At 49.0% G+C, this 27,294-nt stretch overlaps 1 protein-coding gene across 5 annotated transcripts in view; it reads right to left on the bottom strand.

The window, feature by feature from the left end:
• Positions 1-338: 338 nt before the first annotated feature.
• The window catches only part of KSR1 (kinase suppressor of ras 1), a 50,250-nt gene continuing 23,294 nt past the window's right edge, over positions 339-27,294 (bottom strand). Inside the window, exons 2-21 of one of the 5 annotated variants that reach the window (XR_004244016.1) lie at positions 23,419-23,559; positions 14,691-14,838; positions 13,322-13,751; positions 13,094-13,098; positions 11,954-12,014; positions 11,710-11,793; positions 11,070-11,131; positions 10,855-10,961; positions 10,394-10,562; positions 9,127-9,171; positions 8,532-8,586; positions 7,819-7,864; positions 7,329-7,708; positions 7,144-7,240; positions 6,762-6,895; positions 6,223-6,354; positions 5,813-5,948; positions 5,343-5,476; positions 4,087-4,393; positions 339-2,947 (exon numbers count right to left, since the gene is read on the bottom strand). Coding sequence is in view for 4 of the 5 variants with exons in the window: in XM_032130335.1 (XP_031986226.1) it covers positions 2,869-2,947; positions 5,343-5,476; positions 5,813-5,948; positions 6,223-6,354; positions 6,762-6,895; positions 7,144-7,240; positions 7,329-7,708; positions 7,819-7,864; positions 8,532-8,586; positions 9,127-9,171; positions 10,394-10,562; positions 10,855-10,961; positions 11,070-11,131; positions 11,710-11,793; positions 11,954-12,014; positions 13,094-13,098; positions 13,322-13,751; positions 14,691-14,838; positions 23,419-23,559 (2,445 nt within the window). In the remaining variant the exon portion in view is untranslated. Of the gene's footprint in view, positions 4,394-5,342; positions 5,477-5,812; positions 5,949-6,222; positions 6,355-6,761; positions 6,896-7,143; positions 7,241-7,328; positions 7,709-7,818; positions 7,865-8,531; positions 8,587-9,126; positions 9,172-10,393; positions 10,563-10,854; positions 10,962-11,069; positions 11,132-11,709; positions 11,794-11,953; positions 12,015-13,093; positions 13,099-13,321; positions 13,752-14,690; positions 14,839-20,883; positions 21,237-23,418; positions 23,560-27,294 lie in introns of those variants that run through there. The other 4 variants (XM_032130335.1, XM_032130337.1, XM_032130338.1 and 1 more) reach the window with 4 other exon arrangements.

The raw sequence follows: 27,294 nt of genomic DNA on the forward strand, positions 1-27,294 counted from the left end.
GGATGGGGAAGGTGCTGGGGGTCCCAGAACAGACTCAAGTGGTGCTTTTGCGGGGGGGGGGGGGGGAGCAGCTTCTTAAAGAGTTTGGTGCTTCAAGAAAACTCAGTGGTGGCTTCATTAACCATTTAATAATGTGACTCATCATATCCGGAGGGAAAACTTTGATAATTGCAACGGACTGGTGCAGGGGGAGATCACTTGGTGTCCCTCAGGGGAAGGGCAGGGAGCAGAGTGGGGAGAAGGAGCTGCTGTGTTGGGGGGTCTCTGTGGGAGTCTGCTCCTGTTCTAGTTTGGCTATAAGTCAATGGGAGGGAAAGGTCAAACCAGGACTCAGTAACTCTGCTTTATCCAGACCAAAGATTTATTCACTGAAAAGATTCCTACATATCCAGAATTCCAGTAGCATAGAACGCACTCTTTTTTTTTCTTTTTTTTTTTTTTTTTTTGCTGGTTTCATAAACTAATACAGAAACTGTTGTTAATCCTAACAATTTGTAATTAATTTAATAGCAATTCTGGAAGACACTCAGTTCATAGAAAATATAAAAAAAAATTTGTACTGTACAAAGTTTACATCACATTTGAAAAGAAAACGTGTCCATGTTCACCATGTTACGACCATTTACATTCACTACTGACGTGTGGCTCCTGTAGCAGCATTGCACAGCATTGTCACATTGACAGCTCCACCGGGACGGGCTCGGGGCGGGACGTGTGACACAAACACAACCCAGGGACTGTCGCTTGGTGTGCGGGGCTGCGAGAGCTCCGTGCCCCACAGCCGCAGGGCCCCGCCGGGCCGGCCGAGCGCCCCTGGCTGACCGAAACAACAATGACCCCACAGAGGCCGTCGGACTCTCCCGCGGGCTGCACTGGGGCAGAGGGTGAGCTTTGTGTTCGAGGGCAATTTATGGGTGTCCCACACACCAGCCAGGTCAGGTTGGATTCCAGTCCGCATCTCCCCGCTAAAGGCGGGCTATGAACAAGCCCCTGGGCCAGGACCGGAGCACAGAGTGCTCCCAGCAGGGCACATCCCACAGTGTCCAGCGCCCTGACCCGGGGCACGGCAGGACAGAAGGGGCTCCACAGACAGGCCCTGACTGCGCGGGAGGGCAGCTGCGGCAGGGACAGAGGGAACCACGGCCCCTGATCCCACACAGAACGGTCTGGGTGTCCCAGCTCTCGGAGCCTGCTTTATGCACCCAAAAACTGAGTGAGGAGCACCCCGAGGCCACTGCTGCCCTCGGACACGGACTGAGCCAAGGGCCAGTCCGCATCCGCCAGCAGCTCCTGCCCTTCCTTCCCTAAGGCAGGAAACCCACCCAGGGTTCCAGCCGAGGGGCAGCATCTTTCCTCCTTTCTTTGGGTTTGTGTTGTGCTGCTCTTACTTAAGCAGCACTCGGAGGAAAACAACTCCTGCTTCAGGCTGCTGACACACGTCAGTGAGAACAAGCAGCAGAGCCCCGGGGCATGGTGCCACAGCCGTGCCTTTAACGTGGGAGGGGAGAGGGGATCAGGACAGCACTGCAGGGTCTGGCCATGCCGAACCCATCGGCTCTTTTATAAAGTCTTTGTTAACACTTTTAAGAGGCTACAACTGACTTGCACACAGGAGGCTCTCTGCTCAACAGAACTCGGGTTTTGTGCCACTTAGTTCCTCACGCAGGCAGCCAAACGGAGGGCTGGTGCTTTGCCTGCTCACAGAGGGTCTGGGAGCTCCTCTCGAGCCTCAGGGGTGATGGTGGGGAAAGGGGAGCCCCTGGTAACAGGGCCTGCAGTTGATTTCCAAGGGGGATAACGCATCTGTCGCCTCAGTGTGGTCACTGGCTGCCACCTCCACAACCTCCACACTGTGCACTGCAGGGGGGGGGAGGGTGTGGATTTTGATTTTAAAACTAATCTGTGAAACAAGTTTGAGCTGTTGGGGTCAGGAAGAGCCTCCAGGCCCAGATATTGCCTTCTTGGTTACAAGATTTCTGCTATTTTTAAGGAGCTTTTTCCTCAAAGTAACTGCTTTAGTTGTGACCAACTGTAGGCAGTGGCAACACTGTGTGTGCGCAATGGCTCTGAAGCTCTGTGCATCAAGGCCTTAGTTAATGCATTATTTAGGGACAGCTTTTCCTTGGTCCTGTCTCTCTTGCCTTTCCCTGCACTCGAACTTGTGCCTGAACTTCAAATTAATTTGGTCCCTGTGCAGAGCTGTGACAAGTCATGGATTTATTTTTTTAAGGCCAGCAATTCTTAATTCCTCTGGGATTGTATGAGAAGGAGCAGATTTTAGTGTGAATTCTGTGGAGAAGAGCACTTGAGTCATTTACTGAGACGCAGCCCCCATGGCCAGACACTCTCCCCGCAGCAGCTCTGTTCTGGTGTAGCTGAATTCAGGGTGACCCAAAGCTGGACCAGCCCTGCTGAAACAATGCATGGTTTGGGCAAGTCCCAGTGCAGCAGGCTGGGTTCTACCTTCAGGAAAGAACTGACCTCTGGAAGGCCAACACCTCGCACGAGCCACGTCGCTGTTCCGCACCGAGTGGTGCCGCTGCGAGTTGGGACCCGCTCTGAAGGCAGAGAGTGGCTCCTACTGACCACGGACACAAGGAGGAACCAGGAACAGCTCTTCTCTTTTTCAGTGCTATTTGAGAATGGCTGTAGTTCAACTTGATTCACTGTTTATTATGTTTAAAAAAATATAGTTCACACAAAAGTATCATGTAAACATTATTTAAATAACTGCTGGTGCTCAGGCAGGACACGGGGCTGAGCTGATGGTCTTCAGTGGGGCTGCACCAGCCTCGGCGTGGAGGAGCCAGGGAGGGTTTCTGGTGCTGTGTGGGAGCAGGCAGCCAATATGGTCACAATGACACCGGGCTAGAGCTTTGGGTTACTCGGTTCCAGGATTCCCAAGCCAAATCTTTCAAAACGCAGGACAACTTTGCTACTGTTAATGCTGCAAAGAGTGGGGAGGGAGAGGAGAAGGGAGGGGGAGACAGTTACTGAAAATTCATCTTGCAAAGCTACCACTCTATCAAAGGAGCTGAAATGAGTTTGGTTCTGCTCTTGCATCACTTCAGATCACCCAAGAGATGCTCAAGTAATTCAGCAGCAAACACATGAAGTTACTCATGCAAACCTAATCAGTGGGAATAAACAGCACAATCTGATTTGTCCAAGGGAGAGGAGCAGGAAGTTTTCCCAGGTCTCTACCATGGGTAGAAGCCTGACACTGGGTTTTCAGTGGGCACTTGCTTCCCTTGAAGTAGGAGGGAAGGAAAAACTGACAGACAGAATTTTCTTTGTAAGAGAAAGGGGAGTTTTGACAAGGTACACGAATAGGTTTAAAAACCCCAATAAAACAAACCCAAACCCATTTCTCCTCCACAGGCTCTACAAAAACATAAAGGTGTTGCTCTCCTTGCTCTCACACTGCTGGCAGAGCCAGAAGCACTTTCAGCTCAGAGCTTTCCTGAGGAGACATAGGGAATGGATGTGGGAGCTTGCTCTCAGACAGCAGAAAGCGCCTTGGTGTGTGTTCTCCTCTGTCCCTGTGCTCTCTGCTCTAAACCAGTGAAAAAAGACCTTTTCTAGAAGGCACATGTGTGCTGTGGTATGTGTGACTCTGCCAAGGCCCTGCATTGAGTCATTCTGCTGACCAGGGGATGTAAACAGAAGCAAACCGTAACATTCCAGGTACTAGATCTGTGAGGGGAGGAGGAGCTGAAGGGTGCTCTTGCTTTCCTCCTCTTTTATGCAGCTCTGTAGTTGATCCCAGCTGACCCACGTGGGCCTGCTCTGGACACTGCCCCTGGCCTGGTTCTCAGTGGGCAAAGGACCGTCCTTCTTTCCACTCAAGAACTGGCCCTGACAAAACTGACCCTGGCTCCAGTGCTGGCTCTGGGCCCGAGGGAGAACCAGCCCAACGTGGCCCTCAGCTCTTGCTGGTGTGCAGTGCAAGTGCTGTGACAATGCCCCTGTCACCTTCAGTCGCAGAGCTCCAGCACTAAGGACACCCCCGGAGGGGCTGGGGGCTGCCTCGGGGGACAGCCCTGGCCTGCGGGCAGCACAGCCGGCCCTGGCTGTCGTGTGCACCTGGTCAGTCAGAGCGGGTCCCTGCGCCCTTCCCGGGAGGAGTCACAGCTGCTGGGGCGCTCCAGAGGCACAGGAGCCCGGTGTTAGCCAGGAAGGTCTCGCAGACAGGAGTGGTTATTGAAGCTACAGCCCACACCAAGCGAAAGGCAGAGAGGAGAACTCGGATAAAGTGTTGATTATGTCCATGGGTTAATTTCGTGGTTTGTTTTTGCTTTTTTAATGGAAGGTGATTGTCCAAGTTGCCGGTTAGGATACGACACATGGAAGCATGCAAGGTGGAGCCCGTTATTGCACCAGTAGCTACAACCTACAAAGAAATATGGGAGGGAAGGGAAAAAGACACCATGAGAGTTAGTTTTCAGTTATTTAAAGCAAGTCCTTGAGAACTACACATGGTACAGCTTTGACCAGGCTGCAGCAGGGGTTAGCGCAGTGTGTGAAAGGCTCTGTGTGAGGTGGGAGGAGCTCCACTGCTCAGTGCGTGTTCTTTGTGCAAGGGTGAGGCCAGAGCCTGGGAGAAGCTTTCTGCAGTTTAAAGCTGTTGGACATCACTGGTGTGTCAGGGATCCAGCACAAATGGGGGCGGGGGGGGGGAATTACACAGTAGAAGTGGCAAAATTTTCAACCAAAACTCCAAAGCCCCCACACCCAGCAGAGATCAAACTGCCACGACAGTCTCTGTGTCAAGAGTTTGGGTGGTTATGATCAGGTGATGCAGGAAGAGGGTGAAGGATTATAGGAAAGGAAGGGGTTGGTTAGACATGAGAACAAAGAGAAAGTAAATACGAGCAGTTCAGGAGGTGAAAAGAAACACTGAGCCAAGGACATGGTGAATGGGCAGTGGGTGCAAATGTGTCTGTGGCTTCAAACTCATCCAGTCTGAACCACTTCAGAGGGAAACAGTGGCCTGTTCAAGTCCTTCCCTTCCTCAGGTAGTACCTGCCATTACCGTAACTGGGGAAGTTCTGACCACTTTGGGGTCAGTGTGGGCCCTTCCCAATGCTGTTGTGGATATTCTCTGACACCAAACAGTGGGATCAGTCAGCTGCTGGAGGGAGGTGAATATAGTGAAGTAGGAAATGAACAGTCTGAGGCTCGTGGCTTAGTCACATTTCCCAGGAGCTAGAGAAGCAGAGGAGCGGAGCAGTGCTCCTGCCCTGTCAGGTCTGACAGCCCCAGGAAAGCAAATAAAGCTCAGAAATGATCAGTCAGCAAATTGCATGGCATCAAGGATGTGATCAGCAGCAGGTACTCACTCAGCAGACTTCCAGAAGTGCCCTGGGTGGGAGAGCCGGCGGTTCAGTTTTGGCAGTTTTTCAAGCATTTCCATGAGGACAGTGAAGCTGGGCCTCTCACTGAGGTCGAAGGCCCAGCAGGCCGAGAGGATTTCCTGCAGAGGACAGTGGTGGCTCATTATCTCAGTTCACAGGTCAACTGTGCAGAGCAGAAAACTGTCTGAGCACTGGGATGTGTGTGAGCCCAGGCAGATACTGCTCACAGAGGGCCTGGGCACTGTCAGAATCCAAGAGTGCCCCGTGCTGGGGATGTTTGCTTCTGCACCACAGTTACGGGCACAGGCTTAGCCTCTAACCTGGTCTCCCATTCTCATCTGTTCTCTTTCCTGCCCTTTCCCTTTAGAGTTATGAGTAAAATAAGTCTCTTGAAGCAGCCCCCTCTCTCAGTGATAAACAGCTGTATGAGGGACTCCTGCAGCTGAGGTACTTACATTGACTTCTTTGCCCAGGCTGACAGTGGCAAGGACTTGTCTCACTCCCTCGCCGCTGCCGATCTGCCAGATGAGAGCCTCAGCAGGCTGGCTCTTGAACGGCCATTCCCGCACCTGGAGCTCGTACCACACGGTCCTGCAATGCCAACAGACACGTCAAGCCTCTGCCTGCTCCAGAGAGAGAAAATACCCAGCACTGGCACTGTTCCAGCTGCTTCAGCTGAGCTCTGGGAGGTGCCTAAGCCTTGCAGCAAACCCCTTCCACCCGTGACTTTGGGAGTAGGTGAGGAAAACGTGTCCTAGCTGGAATCCTGAGTCTGAGAGAAGGAGAGCACTGACTGGAAGGCTCAGGCCTGTAGCCAGTCTCACTTAGCAAGTTCCCATGGTGCTCCTGGGTGTTCCTTCCTTACCCAAAAGCATAGATATCTGCAGCTTTGGAGAAAGGCAGCTTGTCTTCATCTTTCCCTGGGGCCATCTCACGGACAATCTCAGGGGCCAGGTAGCACAACCAGTCATGAGGCAGCTTCAGTTCATTCTCCCTCCTGAGTCCAAAAGAAAGAAGCAGGACTAAAATAGTGGTGTGGAAGCCATATCTGTGCTGCACCTGACGCTTTGACTTAATATCTACTCCAATGTTTTTGCTGATGATTCGTTTCTGATTTTCTTGCCATGTTAACAAACAGGCATGTGTCAGACTGACTCTCACAGCTCCTTCCTGGACTTAACAGTCTTGTTTATTCTGTGCTCTGAGTCTTAATCCAAACTCTCTAGCTGTGCTACTGAAACTGTAGGAAGAACTCTGCTCAAAAGGAAAACAAAGCAAATGTGCACAATGCAAGCTGCCTGTGTACTAAACCAACGGACGCTCCTCATGCACTGCAGGAAATGTTTCCCTATTCGATCATTTGTCATTCTAGAGGTGGAACCAAGCACTGAAACCTCCACTTACCTTCCTTCCTGAACCACACCCGAAATTCCAAATAATCCAAAGTCGGTGATCACAACTTTCCCATTGTCATAGAAGACATTTTTGGATTTCAGATCCTTATGTACAATCCCCTTTGCGTGGAGATACCCCATGCCCTGGGAAACACAGCAGAGATGGAAATGTTTTTGGATTTTTATTACTTCCAAGCGCACTCTGCTTTCCAACACATTTCCTCCCCTAACTCCAGTGTCAGGGATTAGCTGTAACTGGGGGTAGGGCGCTGTGGGACTCGTACAGGAAGGTGTGGGGAGAGGCTGAGGGAGCAGCTCCCCGTCCCGTGTGCAGCCTCTGAGCTCTGGATGAGGCCCTGCCCAGTGGCTCCCTTGGCATAATGAGCCCTTACCTTAATGATCTCCTGTGCTATCTGCCTGGTTTTGTTAATGTCCAGGGAGATCTTGGGGTCCCTCACAAAGGAGTGCAGTGTCCTTCCTTTGCAGAAGCTACAGGAAATGTTCATATACGAGAACAGTATTAGCTAGCTGTATAATACATTTCTTGTAGAACTAACAGAAAGATCTCTCTCCTTACCTGGTAATGATTGCTAAGTGAGGGGGGTTCATGCAGGCTCCCATGAACAGCACCACGTTCTCGTGCCGGGTCTGCCTGTAGTTCATCACCTCCTTCTTGAAGAGCTTGAGATGATCCTGGTTGTTGCCGTCAATCTCCAGCAGCCTGATGGCCACCTCCCCATGCCACTTGCCCTTGTAGACCTTGCCCCAGCGGCCCTGGCCGATAGGGTCCCCCAGCTGGATCTGCTCGAAGGGGATGTCCCACTCCTGCAGGTACACGCTGGTCTGGCTGGGTTTGCGGTAGATCATCCCCTGCAGGTGCGGCCGCCGGTTGGGCAAATCCTCCACCTCATCCTCATCGTCCTCGGGCTCCGACTTACTCGCCTCTGGTTCCTCCACCTGTCCGTAGCAAGGGAAGGGAAAGGTGTGCTTGGAGTCCCTCGTGGGGGCAGAGCAGCCCAGCAGCACAGGCTGCTCCAGAGACCTCCGGGGCAAACCAGCAAACCCACCTGTGCTTCCCTTGCGCCTCCACCCGTGCCCGGCTGCTGGGCAGCGCTGCAACAGAAGCAGTGAAAACAACGTTTGAAATCATTGGGGAGTGGGTGCCTGTGCTGCCATTGGGGAGCAGGAAGAAGCCAATACAGAACGGATCCTGAGAGTTACAGAAGGCCAGAGAAAAATACAATTCCTGCTCCATGTAACAGAGAAGGACCCTAAGCTCACTTTGGCAAATGAGGGACAAAAACTTTGAAGTGATTCTTGATAATGAAGTGGCAGGAATTGATTTGGCAGTGGCATGGCTCTGTTACTACACCGTGTTCCAGGAATAGATACTCCCATTCCTGCCCCTGAAATACCTGCAGTGTTGCAGCTGGCAATGCAGGCTGGAAGCTTTTCCATGCCCTGCAGTTGGGATCCTAAAAGAGCTGTTTGCTTGCAGCTCAGTATGCCTTGCCCTTTGAGAATACAAAACTCCAACTTCTGTTTCATCTGACCCTTCACACAAGCAGAACTAGACATTCGAGTTTTGAACTCCTTAGCGTGACATTTAGAGTTAAGTGTCATATTCAGCTTTATAAAACTGGGAATACCAGCATCACCCTTGCTGACTAAAGTTCTCAGGTGTTAAATCTGGTTTTGGCTCTAACACAGCACCTCTGGACTGATCTGAGGATTACCAGGTAAATGCTGTGCAATTGAAAGGATTTAAAACTCTACTTACTTAGTGTCTGCAGCAGTTTCTGGAGGCTGTGCTGTTTGTGCAGGAATGGGAATTTCTGGGAAAGTAGAAACAGTTATGATACATCTTTTATACTTCAGTCTCTTACAGACTGCAAGTTTTAACATTGTAATAGCAACTATTTGTTTCTTATTCAGGAATTATAAACAACCATAGACAAAGTGATTTTATACTTCTGTTCATTTAAAACTATGCTCATCTCTCCTATGCCTGCATGTTGGCTAAGCCCAGTCCTCTTCCATCTCCTCTATCTATCTGTAAAGTCCTTCTGGCCAGGCACAGAACCCTAAAAGTGAGTCCTTAGAGAGAAAGAACATGGGTGTGGATAGAATCCCACAGCAGGAAACGCATGTTCTACAGCTAAATATTCAAAGTTCCATCTCAGTACATAAATCACGTCACTACCTCAGATTAGGGGAGATAGGCCTGAGAACACACTGAGATAAGAGGAAGTCTGGATTGTTTTAGACAGGATTTTTAAAGCAGAATGATTGTTCTTGGGCAGCATGCAGAGGCTTACAAACAAGTTAAGTTTTGGCAGTAGAGTTGGTTAGTAGAATTAAAACAATCAACTCACCTGGGAAGATAAACTGTTGTCTATGCTGAAGGTGGTAGTAGGCAGCTTTTTAATTAATTGGGGTTTTGTGAAAAACAGAACAGCAAAAAAAATACCAGGAGAAAAAAAAAAAAACAACACAAGTTAGAGGATCATCAGTGAGTGCCCCATGTGCATCAGTGAATTAGTCCCAGGTCACTGCTGGGAACAGATTAGTGGATTATCAGCCTGCTGGGTGGAATTTCAGCACATGCATTTCGGGAGGGCCCTGACAGATGACAGGTATCAAACACAAGCTGTGCTACCTCTCTCAAACAGCCTGGTGGGCAAGCAGCACACTTGGATCCCCAGTGGCAGAAGCAAAGGGAGAGCCCAGGAATGTGCAAGGCAGGCCCACATCAGGTGTGACGTGATGTGCTCTCATGTCTCAGCTTTGCAGAGGTGCCCCCACAGAAGCTGAAGCTCATGAGCCATCTGCCCTTTTTAGTTTTTCAGTGAATCAGAGCAGTTTGTCCCAATACAAAGTCACTGCAGCAGAATCCTTACACTAAACTGCCTCTGTTCCATTTGAGCAGGCTCAAACAGCAACTTGAGTTCACAGTTCAGAAGCTGATGCAAAATTCAGCAGTGTTGAAGGCCAGATGTAGCAGCTACTGAGCACCATGTGACTTCAGTTCTAGGTCAAAGGAATTACATTTATTCTCACTATTTTGATCTTTGTCCTTGTCAGAGATTCTTGCCCCTCTCAGCTCTGGTAAAAGCTGCACACTGGGGCTCTCAATACATAGGGCATGAAGGGTAAACTCTCCTCCACCAGTCGTGTGTCAGTGATTTAAAAATGGGTGTTGATTGTGGGTTATATTTCGGAAGGGTCTGGTAAAGTAATTCATTCCAGTTCTCATGTTTACAGCCTGCTCCAGCAAGAGCCTCCCTCCTGACTGAAAGCCCCTAGTGAGCACACATTGCAGGCAGCATGCATTGTACAACACAAGGGGGAAAGGAGGAAGAAAAATAGCCTTTTTTTCAATACTTTTCCATAAAGGAAAAGGAGAAAATAGATCAAATCATCTAAGAAACATACCAACATTCCTCAACAATCTGTTTCCTGCAAAGATATCTTGATGATACCCCTCAAAAACTTGTAAGAAAGACCTTTCCATTTTATCAGGTAACAAGATACACTTTCACACCTTGTTTAAAGCACAACCATGTGTTCAGAAACCTACAACTCCCTATGAATTCCTGGTCAGCCTCTTCTTGCAGAGTCTCCTGCCGGAGAGGAGTTTACCTGGGAAGTTAAACCGCCCGTCCCTCTGGCCCATGGGGGATGGGTTTGGGGGCGGCGTCGCACTGGGAGGGTTGGAAGACTGGAAAGGTGCTGGAGAAGAAGGAGTGGATGAGGTTGTAGAAGAAGGATTACTGCTGGAGTCCAGGTGATTTATTGCTGGTGGATGATCCTGCAAAGCACAGAAAGTCACTCATTAGAAAACAATAAAGAGAAAGGAGGCATTCCCCTCAGTGTCTGCTGGACAACAGAGGGAAGTTGTTCCCAGGCTTGATCGTGGAATTGCTTTTCTGAGTAAGCAGCTGGAGCTCAGCACAGCCCCTGTTTTACGGGGAGAAAATGTCACATGTCCAAGTCCTGCGAAGTGAAAGCTCAAGGTGCTGTTTTGGCTCCAACCAGCAAGATCCAACCTCTCCCCACTGCAGCTCCCCAGGGACTAGGGATGCACTTCAGCCACCTCGTACCTTTTTAGTTAGTGCTTTGGGGAGAGTTCCAAACTGGGGTTCTGTGGGTCTGTCTACTGGATTGTTGATATCAGATGGGACAGACTCTGTTCTTCTTATTTTTGTTACTGAAAAACAGGTTGGAGAAGGGAGAAAAACAGCTTTAATGAGACTTTTTTTTCTTACCATACTATCAATTACATTGAAATGCCAAGAATTTGTAGAAAATTACTTACTGGGAAGGAAGGATATTCTACAAGCAGGTGCCTCTTTAGTACATTTGTTGTGACATTTTAATCTGAAAGATAACCATTACATGTTAAATAGCAACTTGTTCTTTCCCAAAAAGAGGAAGCCTACCCTTAATTTGTAGTTCTTATGCTAATCTCAGAAGGAGTTCTGGAATGCTCAGCCCCAGAGCAGCAGGCATTTGTATGGAGAATCCTATTATGTGTGTGATTAGGCTAATGAAAGCCACACACATATCTTAGCATCTGATTTCTTTTTAATAGAGTTACTTTCACTGACTCTCAGCCAGCAACAGTGAAGTAGTAAAATCTCAGTGCTCTGGACTAACAAGCCTGAGAGAGATGCAAAGTTAATATCCTGGCTGTTATTTAGGGATCCAGCTCCCACTACAAGATTTGCCCAGGAAGAGGTAGGAAGCCCGTGGCAGGGAAACAAATTTGGTTCATTCATGTGTCAGGCTGCCAACTTAAAAGTGAGTTGTGCCAGAGCATCCCTTTGTCAGGTCAGGACAACTGAAAAAATAATGCCACTGCTAAAAGCGCATCGCACCAAGAGACATGAGTTACTGCAGGCTGTAGTGAGTCCAGTTCCCGGCTGTTCTGAAGGAGATCATCCCCGTGTGCTCACCTGCAGTACTTACACTTCACCCCGAACATCATGCTTTTCTGGCACACTTGGCAAATCTGAGATAACCAGGACTTTGTAGAGAACCTAACAGAGAAACATCAGGGAAAAGCGAGGTTAGCTGGTGCCCAAGGGAAAATGAACATTTGTAGGTAGTTGAACTTGACAACTGAGACACCCAGCCCAACTCCAAACCCATCTCAGAGTCCCTGCCAGGGCTGCTGGGCTCTGTCCCTGGGTTGCTCACCTGTGAGTCACAGCCAGGCCGAAGTCTCTTCGTACCGTCTGGGGCGATCCCTGGGAGAGCTCTGGTGGAGAACAAGAGGAGGGTTTAGGGAAGCATTGCCCACATGTGCTCACCACTCTGCACAGAAACTGAGCAGTCACTGCCCCAGGTCAGCACCTCCAGCCATGAGGTGTCACAAGAGCACAGCTCAGACTGGTTTGCCTCCTGTGAAGTTGCTCTTGTATTCATTTCCAAAGGATTGGATAAATCGTGATGTTTTACACTTAGGGACTACAGAAGTCCATCTGATCAGGTCTAAGCCATTCTTAAAGTGGAAAGTCAGACTTTACTCCTAACTGGTTTACTCCCAATTGGTTTACCACAAATACTGTCACCCAGTTTTCCTGCAGTGTCAGTAGATTTCAGAATATTCTATTTCACTGAAAATTATCTCAATTTTCTACACAGGGCCAGCATGACCCAGAAGAATAAAACATACATGTGAGCTCACTTAACTAGCTGCTAAGTGCAGAAAGGGAGATCTAGACTTCCAAATGCCAATCCAGCACGCCAGTGGTGAGAGCACGTAACTTCCTGAAAACTCTCAAATACTCAGATTCTGGCCTATTTCCTGAACTAAATCCACAGAAATATTGCACATCTGAGGCAAACTCCAACGTGCAAGTGTCAGCACAGCAGCAGGGCTGGCTCAGAGCCAGTCTCCTCACTTGACCATAGATGGCACCACAGTCTTTTTTATCTTTAGTCCAGTGAGCTTCTAAAGGCATCTGTCTAACTTCACTGCAGAGACACTGGGCAATGCATATCCAAAGCCACTAAATGGTCACATGTGAAATTTCCTGTACCAAGAGGCATCAGTACCAGCTATCTGGGGTCACAGATAAGCACCTACTCCCAAACCCCAGTATTCCTTTGCCTTGCTTGTGTCATCTCAGAAAATACCAGGTGCAACAATGACCAAGTGAAACCGTGCAGTTCTGTGGCAGGCCAAGCTCCTGCTCAGTTAACAGAAGCTCTGGGATAGAAGGGCCTGTGGAGAACCTCCAGAGGCTGCCCAGGGATGGCTATCAGGGAGCTGACAAGCACAGGTTCTTCTTCTCTTTCAGCAAGGCACTGCAGACACCCCCATAAGAATCTTACCGAACCTAGAAAGAAAAAAAGATACGTTTCTTTAGGCACTGATATTCCTGCGACAGGTACACACTTTGCTAGAGCAGGAACTGCTGGCTGCAGCATGTGCTGTCAGGTTTACAGACACCTCTGGCTTTGCACAGGCTCCTGAGGTTGCTGCGTTGCCAGTATTTTCCTGCCTACATAGGGCAGCCTTTGCTGGGGAGAGCCCCAGCTCCAGTCTGGGAGGGAACTTACTTTATTGGAGGAACTTCGTCTATCCTGTTTCCCAGCTGAGACTCGTGGGACTTGCTCCGGGTGAGGGTCGGGAAGTTGGGCAGCAGCTGGAACACCTTGCGGCAGGGGGGAGGCGGCGTCCGCGGCGGCTTCAGGCGGTGCCGGCGCCTGGGCTGCGGCGTGGCCGGGGGTGTGACGGTGATGCTGTGCGGAGTCCTGGGCCTGCCCCCGGCCGCGGGCAGCACGAACGGCTCCAGCAGGGTCTCTGCCGAGGGACAGGGCCCGTGGCCCGGGGCCGGGGGCTCGCAGGGCGGGGCCGTGGACACGGACACGGAGCGCGGCTGCTGCTGGCTGCCCTTGGCACACGGGGACCAGGCGGGGTCCGGCTGCGAGCAGGAGCTGTCCCGGCGCTCGGGCAGGGCCATCGGCACATCATCCTTCAGCTCCCCTCCTGTCCAACAGAGCAGCGTTAATGACGGCCCGGCACGGAGGGCACAGAGTGCACGGAGGGCACAGAGTGCACGGAGCCCAGCGGCTGCTCCGGGCTCCCAGGTGTTCCTGGCAGGGCCATGGCTGCCTCTTTCACCTGGCAACCCTCTCCCCTGAGCCTCAGCAGGACCCCAGGCTGGGGGAGCTCAGCACAGGGCCTGATGTGAGCTTTTGAGACATACATCTGGATTTTTTAAAATGCCATTTCTTTCCAAGAGGTGAATGCCATGACTCCTGAGCAATGGCTGGTTTGATACAGTGTGGATGGGAAATATTTGACAGCTTGGGACAAGAAAGATTAGAAAAAAGGAAATATGAAACTGAGCTGTTTGCTGACTTTTTCCATTAACTAATCTTTATGATTTGCAAATGGATGAACTGTCATAACACCAACAGGAAACATCACCTTTCAGTGACAGATTGATAGCTGCTACAAAGAAAGATGTGGTGCATGTGAGTACCAGTCTGCTGGGAGAGGCTCTTGTACAAAGAGATTTTACAGTGCCTTTGGAAGTGCTTGGGGAAGGTTTCTCTCTGAGCTGGCAATATTTAGGGAGGGCATCACCTACAAGGAATCTGGTTGTATTTAAGTCAAGGATGTGTACTGACCCATAGAGAATGAACTGGATCATTAGACACAACTCTGAACAGAATGGGTTAATAAGGATATAGTCTACTGAGTAGGAGAGGCTATTTCTACATGCATTTATTTATCTGACTTGACTTCAAAACCAAACCCAAGTCACTGCTCTGCATACATTTGATCAGTGCCCCTTGGTGCACACCCCAGAGCCGTACCCTGACAGTGGTTACAGAATATCCCCAAGCAGTGCCTAGAAGGCAGCAGAGGGGGCTGGGCTGCTGGGACACCAATTCCACAGCAGAACAAGGCAGTCTGTACCTGACTCCGTCACCTTCCGCAGGCAGCTCAGGGCCCCGTTGAGCCTGGAGCACTCCTCATCTCTGGCTCCACATCTCTTCATTGTTTCCTTCACCTTTGACTCATTCATTTCTAGTAAGGCATCCAGGGTCAGCTCCTCTGGTATTCTCTGCAGGAAAACAAGACGAGACCGTTTTTGTTACTCCATTTATGAGTGTCACCTGTTGTGTACTTCCAGCAGTGGCACTGTCTCACTGCCTGGGCTGACGCACGGTTTATTCCTTCTGGCAGTGCCCCTCTCTGGCAGGGCCAGCAGTGCCCACAGCTGCTCTGTCCCCCTGCCTGGTGTGTGAGTGTGCTCCAAACCTTGGGATCGAAATATTCTTCTCTCCTCGGGGAAAATTTTTGCAAAGCTACTAATGAAACTTAACTTTTTCATTAAAAATAGAGTCAGAAATAAAACTGGTCTAAAACCTGGAGAAGTGTCAGATGAGGATGTTTGGCTTTTCAGCAGTGAACAGCAGAAACAGTGAAGAAAATTACTTATTTGAACAAAAAAAAATGTTTTGACAAAGATAGTGGCCTCCTCCTCAAGCAGTTTTCCTTCATCAGAGAACCAGCCTTACCCGTATCCTGCCTGGAGAGATATCTGTGCAGAACTCCTTCTACATCTTAATACACCAAAGCCCCACAGTGATAAGGTTCAGATCAGGCAGACACAAAAGATACAAGAGCCTGGAAAGCACAAAATGATCTGGTATTTCCTGACACAGAACTGAGCTGTGTCTCTCTCCTCCCCCATTCAAATGTTTCCAGTGTAAGTCTGCAGCAATTGTGGTTAATAAACAAAACCAGGATACTTAGCCCAGATACCCAGGAATTTCCCTGAAAAGTTCTGCCTAAACAAACCTCCCTATTGCCTATTCTCACAATGAGATCACAAATTTCACAATATTTGGCCTTTATTCTAAAGTTTCAACTCCTGGAATCAAGCTATATAAAAGGTTTTGAACTTCTATTTGAAGGGGAAACTCAGAAGTGTGTCTCACTGCTTGGAGAAACAAAAAGCTTGAAATCCTCTAGTCCTTAAACCCCACTTCCAACTCTAAAGCAAACGTGAAATGTGTTGAATGTCCTTTAACAATTGTATCTTTCTTAACCCAGACTCTTGCTTTCGAGAGCTGACACAGGACTTTCAGCTGTGACAGTGTTCAACAGCCCCAGCCTTTGGAGCTTTGTAGGTGGCAACACAAAGAGTTTCCAATTTTAGTAACTGTGGCATGGAGCAAAGAAAAAGAATAAATTAAGAAAGGACAGAAGTCTAAGAAACACATCCTGCATCTTCTGTCACGTGCCCTGACTGGATGAAACACAAAACACAGCTGACTCAAGGGGAGGCAAGGAATTTAAATGAGCACTAAGCACGAACCAGCTTCATTGAACCCAGAGCAGAGCCAGGGTTCAATGAAGTTTGGGTAGATTTTCTTTTTTTTTTCTTTTTTTTTTTTTTTCTAGAATTAATCTTTGCAGAATAACAAAAGCACAGACATCACAGCTGATGCTAGGTATTATTCATTTTTCTGCACATCTGCACCACCATGATGCAGGAATAAGACTGCCCCCAAAAGCTTGTTCCTGAATGACTTGGATAAAATGCAGAAAAGAACAGAGACAGTGCAAAATCTACCTCCTGGGATTCCTGCCCTGCTATCACACTTCAAAGAACAAAACTCCCAGGGGTCCAGATGCTCAGAGCTGGACCTGGAATGGGTTTCCACAATTCCAGCACCCTAGCATGAAGGCAGCACAGTTTGTTCATACAGAGCCCCAGCCGAGCTGGGCTGGTAACACCAGAATTGCACCAAGTCTCTCTTAGAGTCAGCCCTTTCCCCAGCACCCTCTGAATTCCTCTCCCTGGCAGCTCACAGAAGTAGCTTTGTTCTGCCATGCAGGACCAGGCCCTCGGCCTCAGGGGACACCAGTGCTCTAAAAGGAACAGGGGCAAACACAGATCGAGGTTTAGTGGGACATGGAGACAGCTTTTTACCCCAGCTAAGCACAAGGGAAAGCCAATGTCTTACAAAAACATTTATCCTATTTCACTCTGTTACACGGTCTTAGAGTAAGTGGGATTACAGCGATGTAATTTCGGAATTATCTTGAAACATTTCCTCACCCTCACCATTCTCCCCTAAGAAAATACCATAGACTATGTGCCGTTGTTGTAGGCAGGAGCATCATTCCAGACCCCAGCAGGAGCTCCCCAGTCCCATCACCCAGGATCCCCTGACTTCCCAAGCTTTTATGCACATATGTAACCAGGAACTTATTAGAGTTGTTAGTAAGTCAACTGGTAAAGTGGAAGAAACCAAGGTTTCCTCGGGAGAGCAGAGCTTCCCCACCACAGCCAGCGGCAGCTGGAATGCAGGCCCAGCTGGGGTGGGACAGGGGCAGCACTGCTGGGGATCTGGTTTCTCCAACGCCTGTTCTGTGGCAGGAACCAAGCTTCAAGCTAGATCAAGCATTCAAGCCTTCCCGGGTGCAGAGGAAACAATTTTTTAAAGATACCAAGCTCCTGAGCTCTTTGGAAGTGTCAGGGCATTCTTCCTTTGCCTCATCCCTTTTGAGGGCACAGTCTCTGCCCAGAGCTGACCGGTCTGTGATGGTCCCCATAAGGCCCAGCTCTGCACCCCCAGCCCACTCTCCCACAGACCCTGCCCAAGGGGCCTGCACCCATACACAAAGCCCAAGCTCCTCTTGTGCTCAACAGCTTAATTTTAGAAAGACAGGAGAGCAAGTTGTAGGAAAGTAGAAAGTACAGAAAAGGAGATTATATTTAAACAATCCAAATGACCTTGAGCTGGGAGAGCTCAGACTTTCTGAACCTGCTGCCAGCCCCCATGACACGCGACAAAAGAAATAAGCCTTCAGAGAGGGGGAGGGAGGGGAAGTAAGAGGCTTTCTTTAAACAGCCACTCATGTGCTGCACATATGTAGTGGCTTAATATAAAACTGGTCAACCTGATCCCTGTAAGATTGGCCTGCTCTGCCTCTGCTGTCGCCCCCCAGGCAGTGTGACAGTGAGGAGGGTCACTAGTTCATGGTGGCTCTCGAACAGGTTCTGCTGCTGCCCTGGCTCAGCTGCTGTGGGGGGAGAAGGGCCCCTGCTCAGGGGCACGTGGGGGGCTGCAGCCCCTCGGTGCAGCTCTGGGCCCTTGCACAGGGGTTACTCCCACTCTTCACCACTGAGGGTGAGAAATGGGAGTCCAGCTCACCTCTCATTACCTGCTTCTTCAGTGGGTGCTGAGGCTTAAAAAAAACCAGCTTTAAAAAATGAAGATTAAAGGCTTGCATTAGGGCCAAGCTCAATACCACCTCCCTGGGCACACCCTGTCTTGACAAGGAGAGCTGCAAGATATTCAGACAGTGTTCTACTAATAAGGTCAGATTTAAAAAAAGAGAAAAAAGCCAGGAGAAGAAAGAATCTGCTTTCAATCTTCAGCACCTCATAACTGTCAGCAAAATCTAAAGCCTAACCATGCACTGCTCAGCAGAAGGGATGCTAAAAAGTCCAAAGCAGGAAATTATTCCTCCCTACAACAGGTAAGAGGACTTTTCCATAAAGCCCTCCTGCTTATCAGACACAGACTGCACTTCACGGTACACATCTGAAGAGAGAAAAGTGAGTACCAGTGCATCCAAGGAGCCATCCAAGGGTCAGTCTCAATTAGTCAGGGTGAAGAGTTCACAACAGTCTTTAATCTTGTCTGGTGTCCAACTTAAATCCCTGAAACATGGCAAAAATGCTGGTATCTAACACAGTGGACGGGTTATTTTTGGTAAAGATTCCACCCTGCAGATAAGCCTACATAGCTAATGCTGCTGCAGGCACTCTGCAAAATCAGCCTGACCTGCTCCTCGACCCAGTAGCCACAGCTCTTCCTGTGAAGCTGGACAGTTGTCAAGGCTCCAAATGCCTCCTCTTAAATCAATACATTCCCTTTCCAGTCATCCTCCTGTGAAGCAGCAGATGCTGAAGAGAAAGCCCATTGCATAAGGTGCTTAAATTCCCAGTGACAGCTCTAAGCAAAGCATGTGAAGATGCTCTTAAGAACATCTTGTGCCTGCTAGTTGTTATTTTGCACGGTTTTTCTGGTGCCCAGTGATGAAGGTACTGAAAAATTGTCGTATTATTAAATTCCTGGAGATTTTATGGGCATTCTGGGAAGCCTCTCACTAGAAATTTCCAGCTTGCATTAAGCTGTGAGCATAAACAGGCCATGGTTTCACCTAACATCACCCTCTTCACTGTTCCACCTTGCAGCAGAGGGTGGAGAGGAGCTGACAGGCTCAGGGCATTCTGTCCAGCTTGCTCTTGGGGGACAGGAGACCTGTTGTCACTACTCTTCTGTGGCAGACAGGTGTAGCAGTTGCAGATCTCTCAGGCTGACCTCAAGCCATGAAGGGTTCACAGTGCCCAAGGCTGCAAGAGGCACAGGGATCCCTTGGCAGGGAAGGGGAGCCCTGGCAGTGGTAGAGACTATTTTCCAAGAGCTGTTTACACTGGGGAGGGACCTTCAGCTGGAACACAGTGAAGGAATTTTAGCTCAAGGAAACCTGCAGGACAGAGTTAATTTGCATGCACACAATTAGCACATCCAGGATCTCTGCTATCTGGCGGTCCAGCCAGAGCTCCTGCTGCCAGACTCATGGAAATCCCCAACAAATAGCCACAGTCCTCCTGGCCTGTTCATGCAGATATGGTGACAGAAAAAGATGAGAGGATACAGCTGTGGAAACCTGATAGGCTTAGGCAGATCTGCCTCTTCTATCCCCCATCCAAAGGATGCACTCACAGAAATGCCTCACAACTCCTCCAACAGTGGATCTGCTACGAGCTGGAGCACACTGTGCGAACAGAACCCTCTGCCACGGGCTCGCAGCAGCAACCCCAGGCCAGTGGCTCACCCTCAACAGGGGCATTTCACAGGGGCAGCACGAGGCTCTTGGCAGACAATTCCTGCTCAAGGCCTGAGCCCTTCCTGCTCTGCTCCTGGTGGGCCCAGCACTGCCCCTGCCTTGCTCAGCTCTGCAGGTCTTTGGCATCAATGCCGACTGCAGATGGGCTTCACAGGCAGGCAGGCAGGAGGTATCACAGAAAAGGGTACACACTGGGACTCAAATCCATTCCCAAAAGGAACAGCCACAAAGCAACCCCAACCACAGCCCTGCTCGTGGCCAGCAAACGCCGGGGCAGGATATGCCCCTCCCTGTGCATCACAGTTACCCACTCTAAAAACAGCTTTCCAAGCTTGACTGACTGGCACCCCTGCTCCACAGCCAGAGAGCTGGCCCAGACATGCTTCAGAAGATGATAAGAAGATGACTCTGTTCTTAAGATACTTTTTAAGACAGTGACAAGTTACATGTGGGAACAAACACAATAGTTATGTTTCTGTGAAGCACATTGATAAAGGCAGAGAAAACTGCTTTCTGTGCTGAAGAAAATAAGCCAACAGAATTTTTTTTAGTCTCTTCTATTTGGCAGACATGCTCCAAGCTCAGAATCCAGTAAATAGCTCTGCAAGAGACTTCTTCCATCAGCCTCAGAATGGGGACAGTGCTCTGTTCTCATCCTCCTTCCCTCCCACTCCCCTCCCAATTCCTGACTCTAACTCCCAAGGCAAGCAGGACAATCCAGATCAATGTATTCTTCCAGGACCATTTTCAGAGCAACTTTTACCCACTCGAGATGACTTCATAGCAGAAACATGCCTTCTGTCTGTAAGGTTCCTTGTCCTGTCTTTTCTAGGTCTCAGTTCAAGTACCTCTTTGCTCACTTTCAATACACCATATTTAACCATTTATACATCATTTTTGGTATTAAACTACACGTACAATCAGTCTCTAGAATTAATCAATCTCTAGAACTAATCAGTTTCTAGAACTCCTAAGAAAAAACAAGGACTCCAGCATTTCCTAGAAAAATACTTAAATAGCAAGTTACAGCACAGCATTAGCCCAGCTCCAAAGCAGAGCCTGCTACCACTTTCTATGATAAAAATCTGTCTGGCAGCTGATTAGAGGAACAATAACAAAGCCACAGAAATAGCGCAGGTTGGGGTGGGGGTTCCAAGTTTCCTTACCCCTCAGAACTGTGCATTCCCAGAGAGCAAAGAGGGTCCCAGCCCAGGGGCTGGCACTGCCCACCTACCTGCAGGCCCGCGAGGTCGGCACAGCCCAGCCCTCGCACTCGGCGCAGCGTCACCGGCTCGCTGCTGTCTGCGCTCTCGGCAGCTTTAGCTGTTGCCCAACGCCATAAACAGTGCATTGTTATTGCTATAATCTCTTCCAGAACTAAAGGATTTTACAAGCAGTCATTATTCTTGTTTTAAATATAGGTTTTTCAAAGAAATAAAGGAGCCCAACAATTATAATCACCAGAGCTTTCGAGCTTCACAATGTCGAGAGCAAGTCACTGAGCAAAAATAGTCTTCACTCAGGAGTAGAGTCAGCAGATATTCTAAATTGGAGCTGCTGCTCTATTTCTGACAGGAGAGCCTGGGAGCTTCTGTGCTTCCCTGCATGGCAGCTTTATTTGGGAGAGGACTGGGGGGAGCGAGGGGAGGGGAGACAGAGAAACAGAGCATTGTTCCTCTCACCGCTGAGCTAAAGAACTCCTGCAATTAGGCTGCTTTTCAACAGTGTTATGTCACAGATTAGCACAGTCTTGAAAATACTCTCTCCAGTAGCACTAGAAACACAAAGGGAATCAGAACCATTTAAAAAAGCAAAAACCCCATGAACTCAGGCCTTTCTCCTGATTTGTCTCTGACAAGCAGCAGGCACAGAGAGCCCTCCACTGCACCTCCCCCTGTGGCAGACCTGCTGTTCTGCTCAGCTCTCAGAGGTGCCCAGGGCAGGGCTCTGTGGCAGCTCTTCTGAGACTCCACAGGTACTTGGCAACCTCTCCAACTAGCTTCAGAGCCTAGAAGGCACAAGAAGAGAGCGCAATGTGCCACACGAACACACTGGGACACTTGTGCAGTTTTCCTTCTCTCTGCACCTTTTTTTGGAAGCCTTAAGAAGGAAAGCCAGCATGGCTATTTCCATTTTCCAGTGAGCTAACAGTATCTGAGGGATGGGAAGCTGTTTCCAGTGTACCTTGTATACCAGGCACAGAGCCAAGACCACTCAAGGGTCCCCATTTTCACGGTGTGACCTGCTCAGCCCTGTCTGCAAAGGCTCCCCCCCAGTCCTGCCACAGGCCGTGTGCACAAAGTGGGAAAACACTCTAGATTTTGTAATAACTAACCTATTAAAGCTCCTTCTGTCAGTGATTTCCATTTTGAAAGCTTTCAGCTGAAATGCAGTTCAACATGCTGTATGAAATCTAAACAACTGCAGGAATGATCCCATGATACCTGAGACATTTCTGAAAGGTAACTCATCCCAGACAGCTCTCTGCACTGTGCCAATGTCAGTGTCAAACATCAACAGTGGCTGCATTGCTATTTTCTGAGCAGTGAAATAACAGGACCAAAAAAAAAAAAATCACTGCAAAAGCAGAGCACTTAGTTTATTAACCCAGCTATTTCCACTCCCCCCAGCTCACAGCCTGTTCCAGCATGCCTACTCAGAAATTATTTTAATGACCCACGGGGTGTTGCAGTTCTGCTGTCCAGCTAATACAAGTGCAGCTGCATGAAATGGATGCAGAACTCTTAAAAAATAACCATACATCTGGAACCCCAGAGGAATTTCAGTGCTTTGTACACTTCTTACAGTTCTGTCCAGAGAACAGAAGGAACAGAGCTGATTTAATTGGACACTGCTTGGGAGGGGGCAGCAAGAGAGCACGAATCAAAATAATAAAGAGCTGGAAAATTCTTTCTGCCTTAGACCAAACCCGAATTTGTTCACCCCTTTTAGTGACCACACATACAGAAGGGCAGTCTCAACCCTCCCTGCTCCCTGAATTAACAGGATGTGGCAGATTTGAACTGTCCACCTCCCTCCCCCCTTTTCTTCACCTCTTCCCTGCCCCCTGTTCTGTAGGCATCACAAAGGATTTATAAAAGAGCTACAAAGACATTCTTTTAGACTCAGGCAATTCCAGTAACCTTAGAAACCAATACTAGCTGGGAGCCTGGCAGCTTGGCCAGAGCAACAGGCTGCTTTTGTCCTCTCATTGTCACTGCTGCACCTTTGGCTGTGCCACCCAAAATCTCGCTGGGCTGGAAGGCAACACCAGCATCACACTCAAAATGAACAGCAGGAAATAAAAAGAATAACTTGGTCCTGAAGCCATCCTGTTTCACCAGAGACAACTTAGTTACATCAGAACCAAGCTGGAATAACTTCCATGGAAATTTGTGGAATTTTTCACCCAGGCAGATTCCTGCTGAGGTCCAAGAAAAATTTTGGTTGTTTAATGATCAAAGGAAACTGAATGAGAACATTGTGGTATGGCCTGCAGAGGCAAAAATGGAAAAAAAAACCAGAAAAAGCCTTTTCTGCCTTGTTTAGCTGTCAGTGGACTGAGCTCTACCTGTGTGTGTGTGTGAGATTGCAACAATGGTCCTGTTTTGGCTAATGCTGGACACAGAACACAGTGCAGCACAGCACTGTGAATATCTAGAAGGTACTAAGTGATTAAGTTCTGCCGTGGCTCTCGGACCCAGCAGGCAGCTGGGAAGGTACTGAAGGGACAGGCGGGTTGTGTGTGAGGGCTGTCTCCCCTCCTTACCTGCACCACCTCCTTCCTCACGTTGACGATGTCCAGCCAGTCGTTGAAGCGGGGGTAGCTGTTGAGCTCGGCGGTGCGGTCGCTCAGGGGCACGCTCAGCTTGCACTGCCGCTGCCGGTGGATGTAGTCAATCAGCTTCACCTGCAGCAGCCAGAAAGTAAACTGTGAGGTTCCTTGGGCTGTGCTGACCCTTCCCAGGCTGTGTTTGTACACAGGGCATGCTGGTTTGTGAGCGGGGCTCTCTCATGACATAGAAGTGACATCCTCCTGTGAGCTCTCAGGGAAATCCATGCAGTGCATTTCCCTCACACAGAGCATCTTTGCTCTTCAGCATTTCAGCAGAGGGCAGGACCTTGCAGGGCCCTTCCCTGTAGGACTCTGCTTTAAACCCCCATCAACAGCAGTTCTGTGCAGAGGCTGGGTGTCATGCCAACACATGAAAGGGATCCAAACTACATGAACCAATAATTACGGTCAGTTTGCAGGCACTGCACACGTACACACAGCCTCATCTGGGATGATGTGGGCACCACTAGTCCAGCCTGCAGGACTGCTGCCTGCTCATCTGTTCGTCCTGTACGTTTGTTGAATCCTCCTACATCTGGTCTGCATTTGGGCTATAAGGTTACTGAGGCAGGAATAGCCAAAGTACCCAAAGACTCTGAGGCCTGTTATCTGATGGGCATTTCTATTACAAAATCAACATTAAAAGCAGCTAACTTAAGAGAACAAAAATTCAGGCAGTTGGACTAGATGATCACTTTGCATTTTCTATTCTATTCTAAAGTTTTATTCCAAAGCTTTTATCACCTGACCATCTCATGGCAAATGCACTACACAAAATCCTTTATTTTAGGCGCAGAAGAATAAAACAGCAAAAAGGAGTATTATTAATGTCTTATGTTTGCTTATCAAAAAGAAAACACTCTCCCAAGATTGCTCACTGTGACACACATTCCCATGGGGCAGGCTTAAGCTTCAAAACCTTCCTAACAAAACAATGCCTCAAAGCAAGTTAGTTGATCCATGATTTATAAACCAAAACATGTTCTTAGTCAACAAATTTTAGCATCTGGGACAAGATCAGACTGAAAATGTAAAGGAAAAAACAAACACGGATTCTTTGACCATTATAATGTGTCTCCTCTTACAGTTCAAGTGCTTTCCTATGAAGTTAGTTGAGGTTAGTATGTTTTATGAGCAATCGATTCCTTACAACTAGCAGGTATAACAAGTTTGTCTCTGCCCACACACTGAATTCTGACAGCAGTGCCATGCTGTTTGAGATTTATCAAAAAGTGTGTAAATATCGAAGTTATTCCAACTCCTGCAATGCCCAGAGCAATGCAAAGCACTGCCATTCCCAGGAGAGGCAATCCAAGACTGCCATGTCCTAGAAACTCAGCCATTCCTCTGCATTCACACTCTGACCACCCTGCTGAAACCAGAGGAGCCTTTTCACCACAACTGCCCAACACTGCTTTGGAGCACCAGAGCTACAAGGAACTGGAAATCCCAATCACTTGTTCTCAGTACCTCTTTTTATACAAAGGGGCTGACAGCACTTCCTTTTTTTCCTCCCTTTGTCTGCTTCCTCTGGCCAGACCCACACTGCAGAGCAGGGCAGGGCTGGCCTCGGGAGGGACTGGCCCTGGGCTCAGCAGTGCCTGGGCCCCAGTGGCTGCCGTGCTGCTGCTCTGTGCCAGCTGTGTGTGCCATGTGCTGGGCACTGTGTGATGGGCACACGCTGCTGCTGGCTGTGCTGCTGGCTGTGCCGGGATCCAAACCTGCTCCTGGCTGCCCTCTGTCCACACCGGCCCCTCGTCTGTGCCCTGCCCCGAGTTCCCCTGGCTCTGGAGCACGGGAGCTCGGATCCTCCAGGCAGCCCCTGGCACACACGTGTCACCGGCTGCCTCAGTCCTGACCTTCTGCTTTCTCACTGTCACACATCCTTTCCCACGACAGCCGGTCCACAGAGCGCTCCTGTTCACACCCATGGCAGAAAGGAGCTTGGAGATGCTGTTCCAAGTATTTTCCTGCTCAGGGCTTGGTTTAAGTTTTCTTTCTTCTCAGGGTGCTTTTCCCCTCTATGGACACTGACACTGGGCAGGCTGGGATGAGTAGATGGGCAAAGGCCCTTCAGGAAAGACAGAAAGAAGAGGCTGCAGGAAGTTTGTCGACTCAACAGCCCCCAGCATGCCAAAAATCAGCCTACACAAATGAAAAACAGCTTCCCAACTGTGCAATAGCTATGTCATGGAAAAGAGAAGGAAGACAGAAATCACCCAAGCCTTGTCTTTTTTCAGAGGCCACTCGAGGGAAGGGTCAGTGACGATATGTGTTCTGATACACAAACTGCAACCACAACACCCAGCCCCAGGCAAACCAGCCAGCGCGTGTTTGTGAGCCCAACATGGAATTCCCAGGGCACTGCTGGATGTTCTTGCTGCTGCCCCTGGCTCACCTCACCCATCCCCATTCCCTGGGCATGCCTCAGGGTTGCAGAGCACCTAGGGACAGAGGTAAGATTGCATAGTGATTTTGGAACTGGTACAGCCAGCCCTGATGGGCCTGTGTGTAAAGCAGCAGCTCGGCTCTGCAGTCTGACTGTAATCTGTTATTTTAGTGTAGGATCTCCCATCAGGAAAGATTTCTTTTTCCTGGAAGAAGGATGAGCTATCAGCATACTCTGTAAAGCCAGAGCTCCACACTTAGTTTTATGGAACACTAATTACAGGCAAATGCCCTAAAAGTAGCACAAGATCCAGAATAAAGCAGGGAACTGCAGGCAATGGAGGTGTCTGATTCTGTTCCAAAAAGCATAGTGTAAGGCAAGAAGGGCTTAGCATCTATTTATAAATGAAAAATCACAAATTATGTAAAAGAAACGATACAGAAAGTGCGTGCCCCACGTTATCCAATTCCAGCGTGCAGCGTCACGAGGACAGCACGCTGCTCGAGGCAGGATACTGCTGAGGTACAGCCACTGCTTTTGCACTCCTCACAGCAGTTCTCCTGGCCAACTTCAGTGTAACACCAGAAGCATCACATGAGTAAGAGAATAGAGCTGGGCTGCACTCCTGGCTCTGCCACTGACCCGATCTGTCCGACCAGGAGCAAATGCACTCATCCCTCCCCTTCTCCCTGCCCATAGCTCTGCCTGCCCATCCTGCAGGAACTCCCTGGAGCAGGTGCTGGCTTCAGCTGTTTTGGTACTGCTTAAAAAAAATACTGCTTCAAGAACTTCCCCTTCCCAAGTGCCATCCATAGCATAAACTCCTAAAGGACACTGCTGGGAGGGACTCTGTGCAGCACGGATTTCGATGTCAAACTTTGCTTCTTTGTTGGGATAAAACAAATTCTCCAAAATGGACAAACAGTCTGGCAGCACAGGTCTAAGTGTCTCAGAGGGCCAAGGCTGGTTTTTCCTGGATAACTCCTTCGCATTTACTCTTCAAGTCCAATTCTGTTTTCCCCATGTCCCATAAATAGTGTATTTGCATTCTCTTCCCAGCCTACATGCACCACGCTTCTCCCCTAGGATGAATTTCATTTTGTTGTTTCCTGCCCAGACTTTTAACTAAACTACATGGTTTGGCTTTAATAGCTGAACTGTTGCAAAACCCTTTTCTGAGAATATAATAAAAATTCTGGGTTCAGTGACGCACATAAAAACCCACAACCAAGCACACAGGTCTCCAACCACAAACTAGACCGAGAGATAAAGCCAATAGTAGCTACCCACTGCCTGCTTGCTAAATGGCACGTCCTACTCATCACAAATGGCAAACCCCACACCAGAAGCAGCAATACTCCAACTGCCTTGAACCCACAGAGATGGGAAAGGACAAGAACAGAGAGACAGGATACACAGCA

The sequence above is a fragment of the Corvus moneduloides genome, chromosome 20 (genome assembly GCF_009650955.1).
Source record: "Corvus moneduloides isolate bCorMon1 chromosome 20, bCorMon1.pri, whole genome shotgun sequence".
In the NCBI taxonomy this organism is placed as follows: Eukaryota; Metazoa; Chordata; class Aves; order Passeriformes; family Corvidae; genus Corvus; species Corvus moneduloides.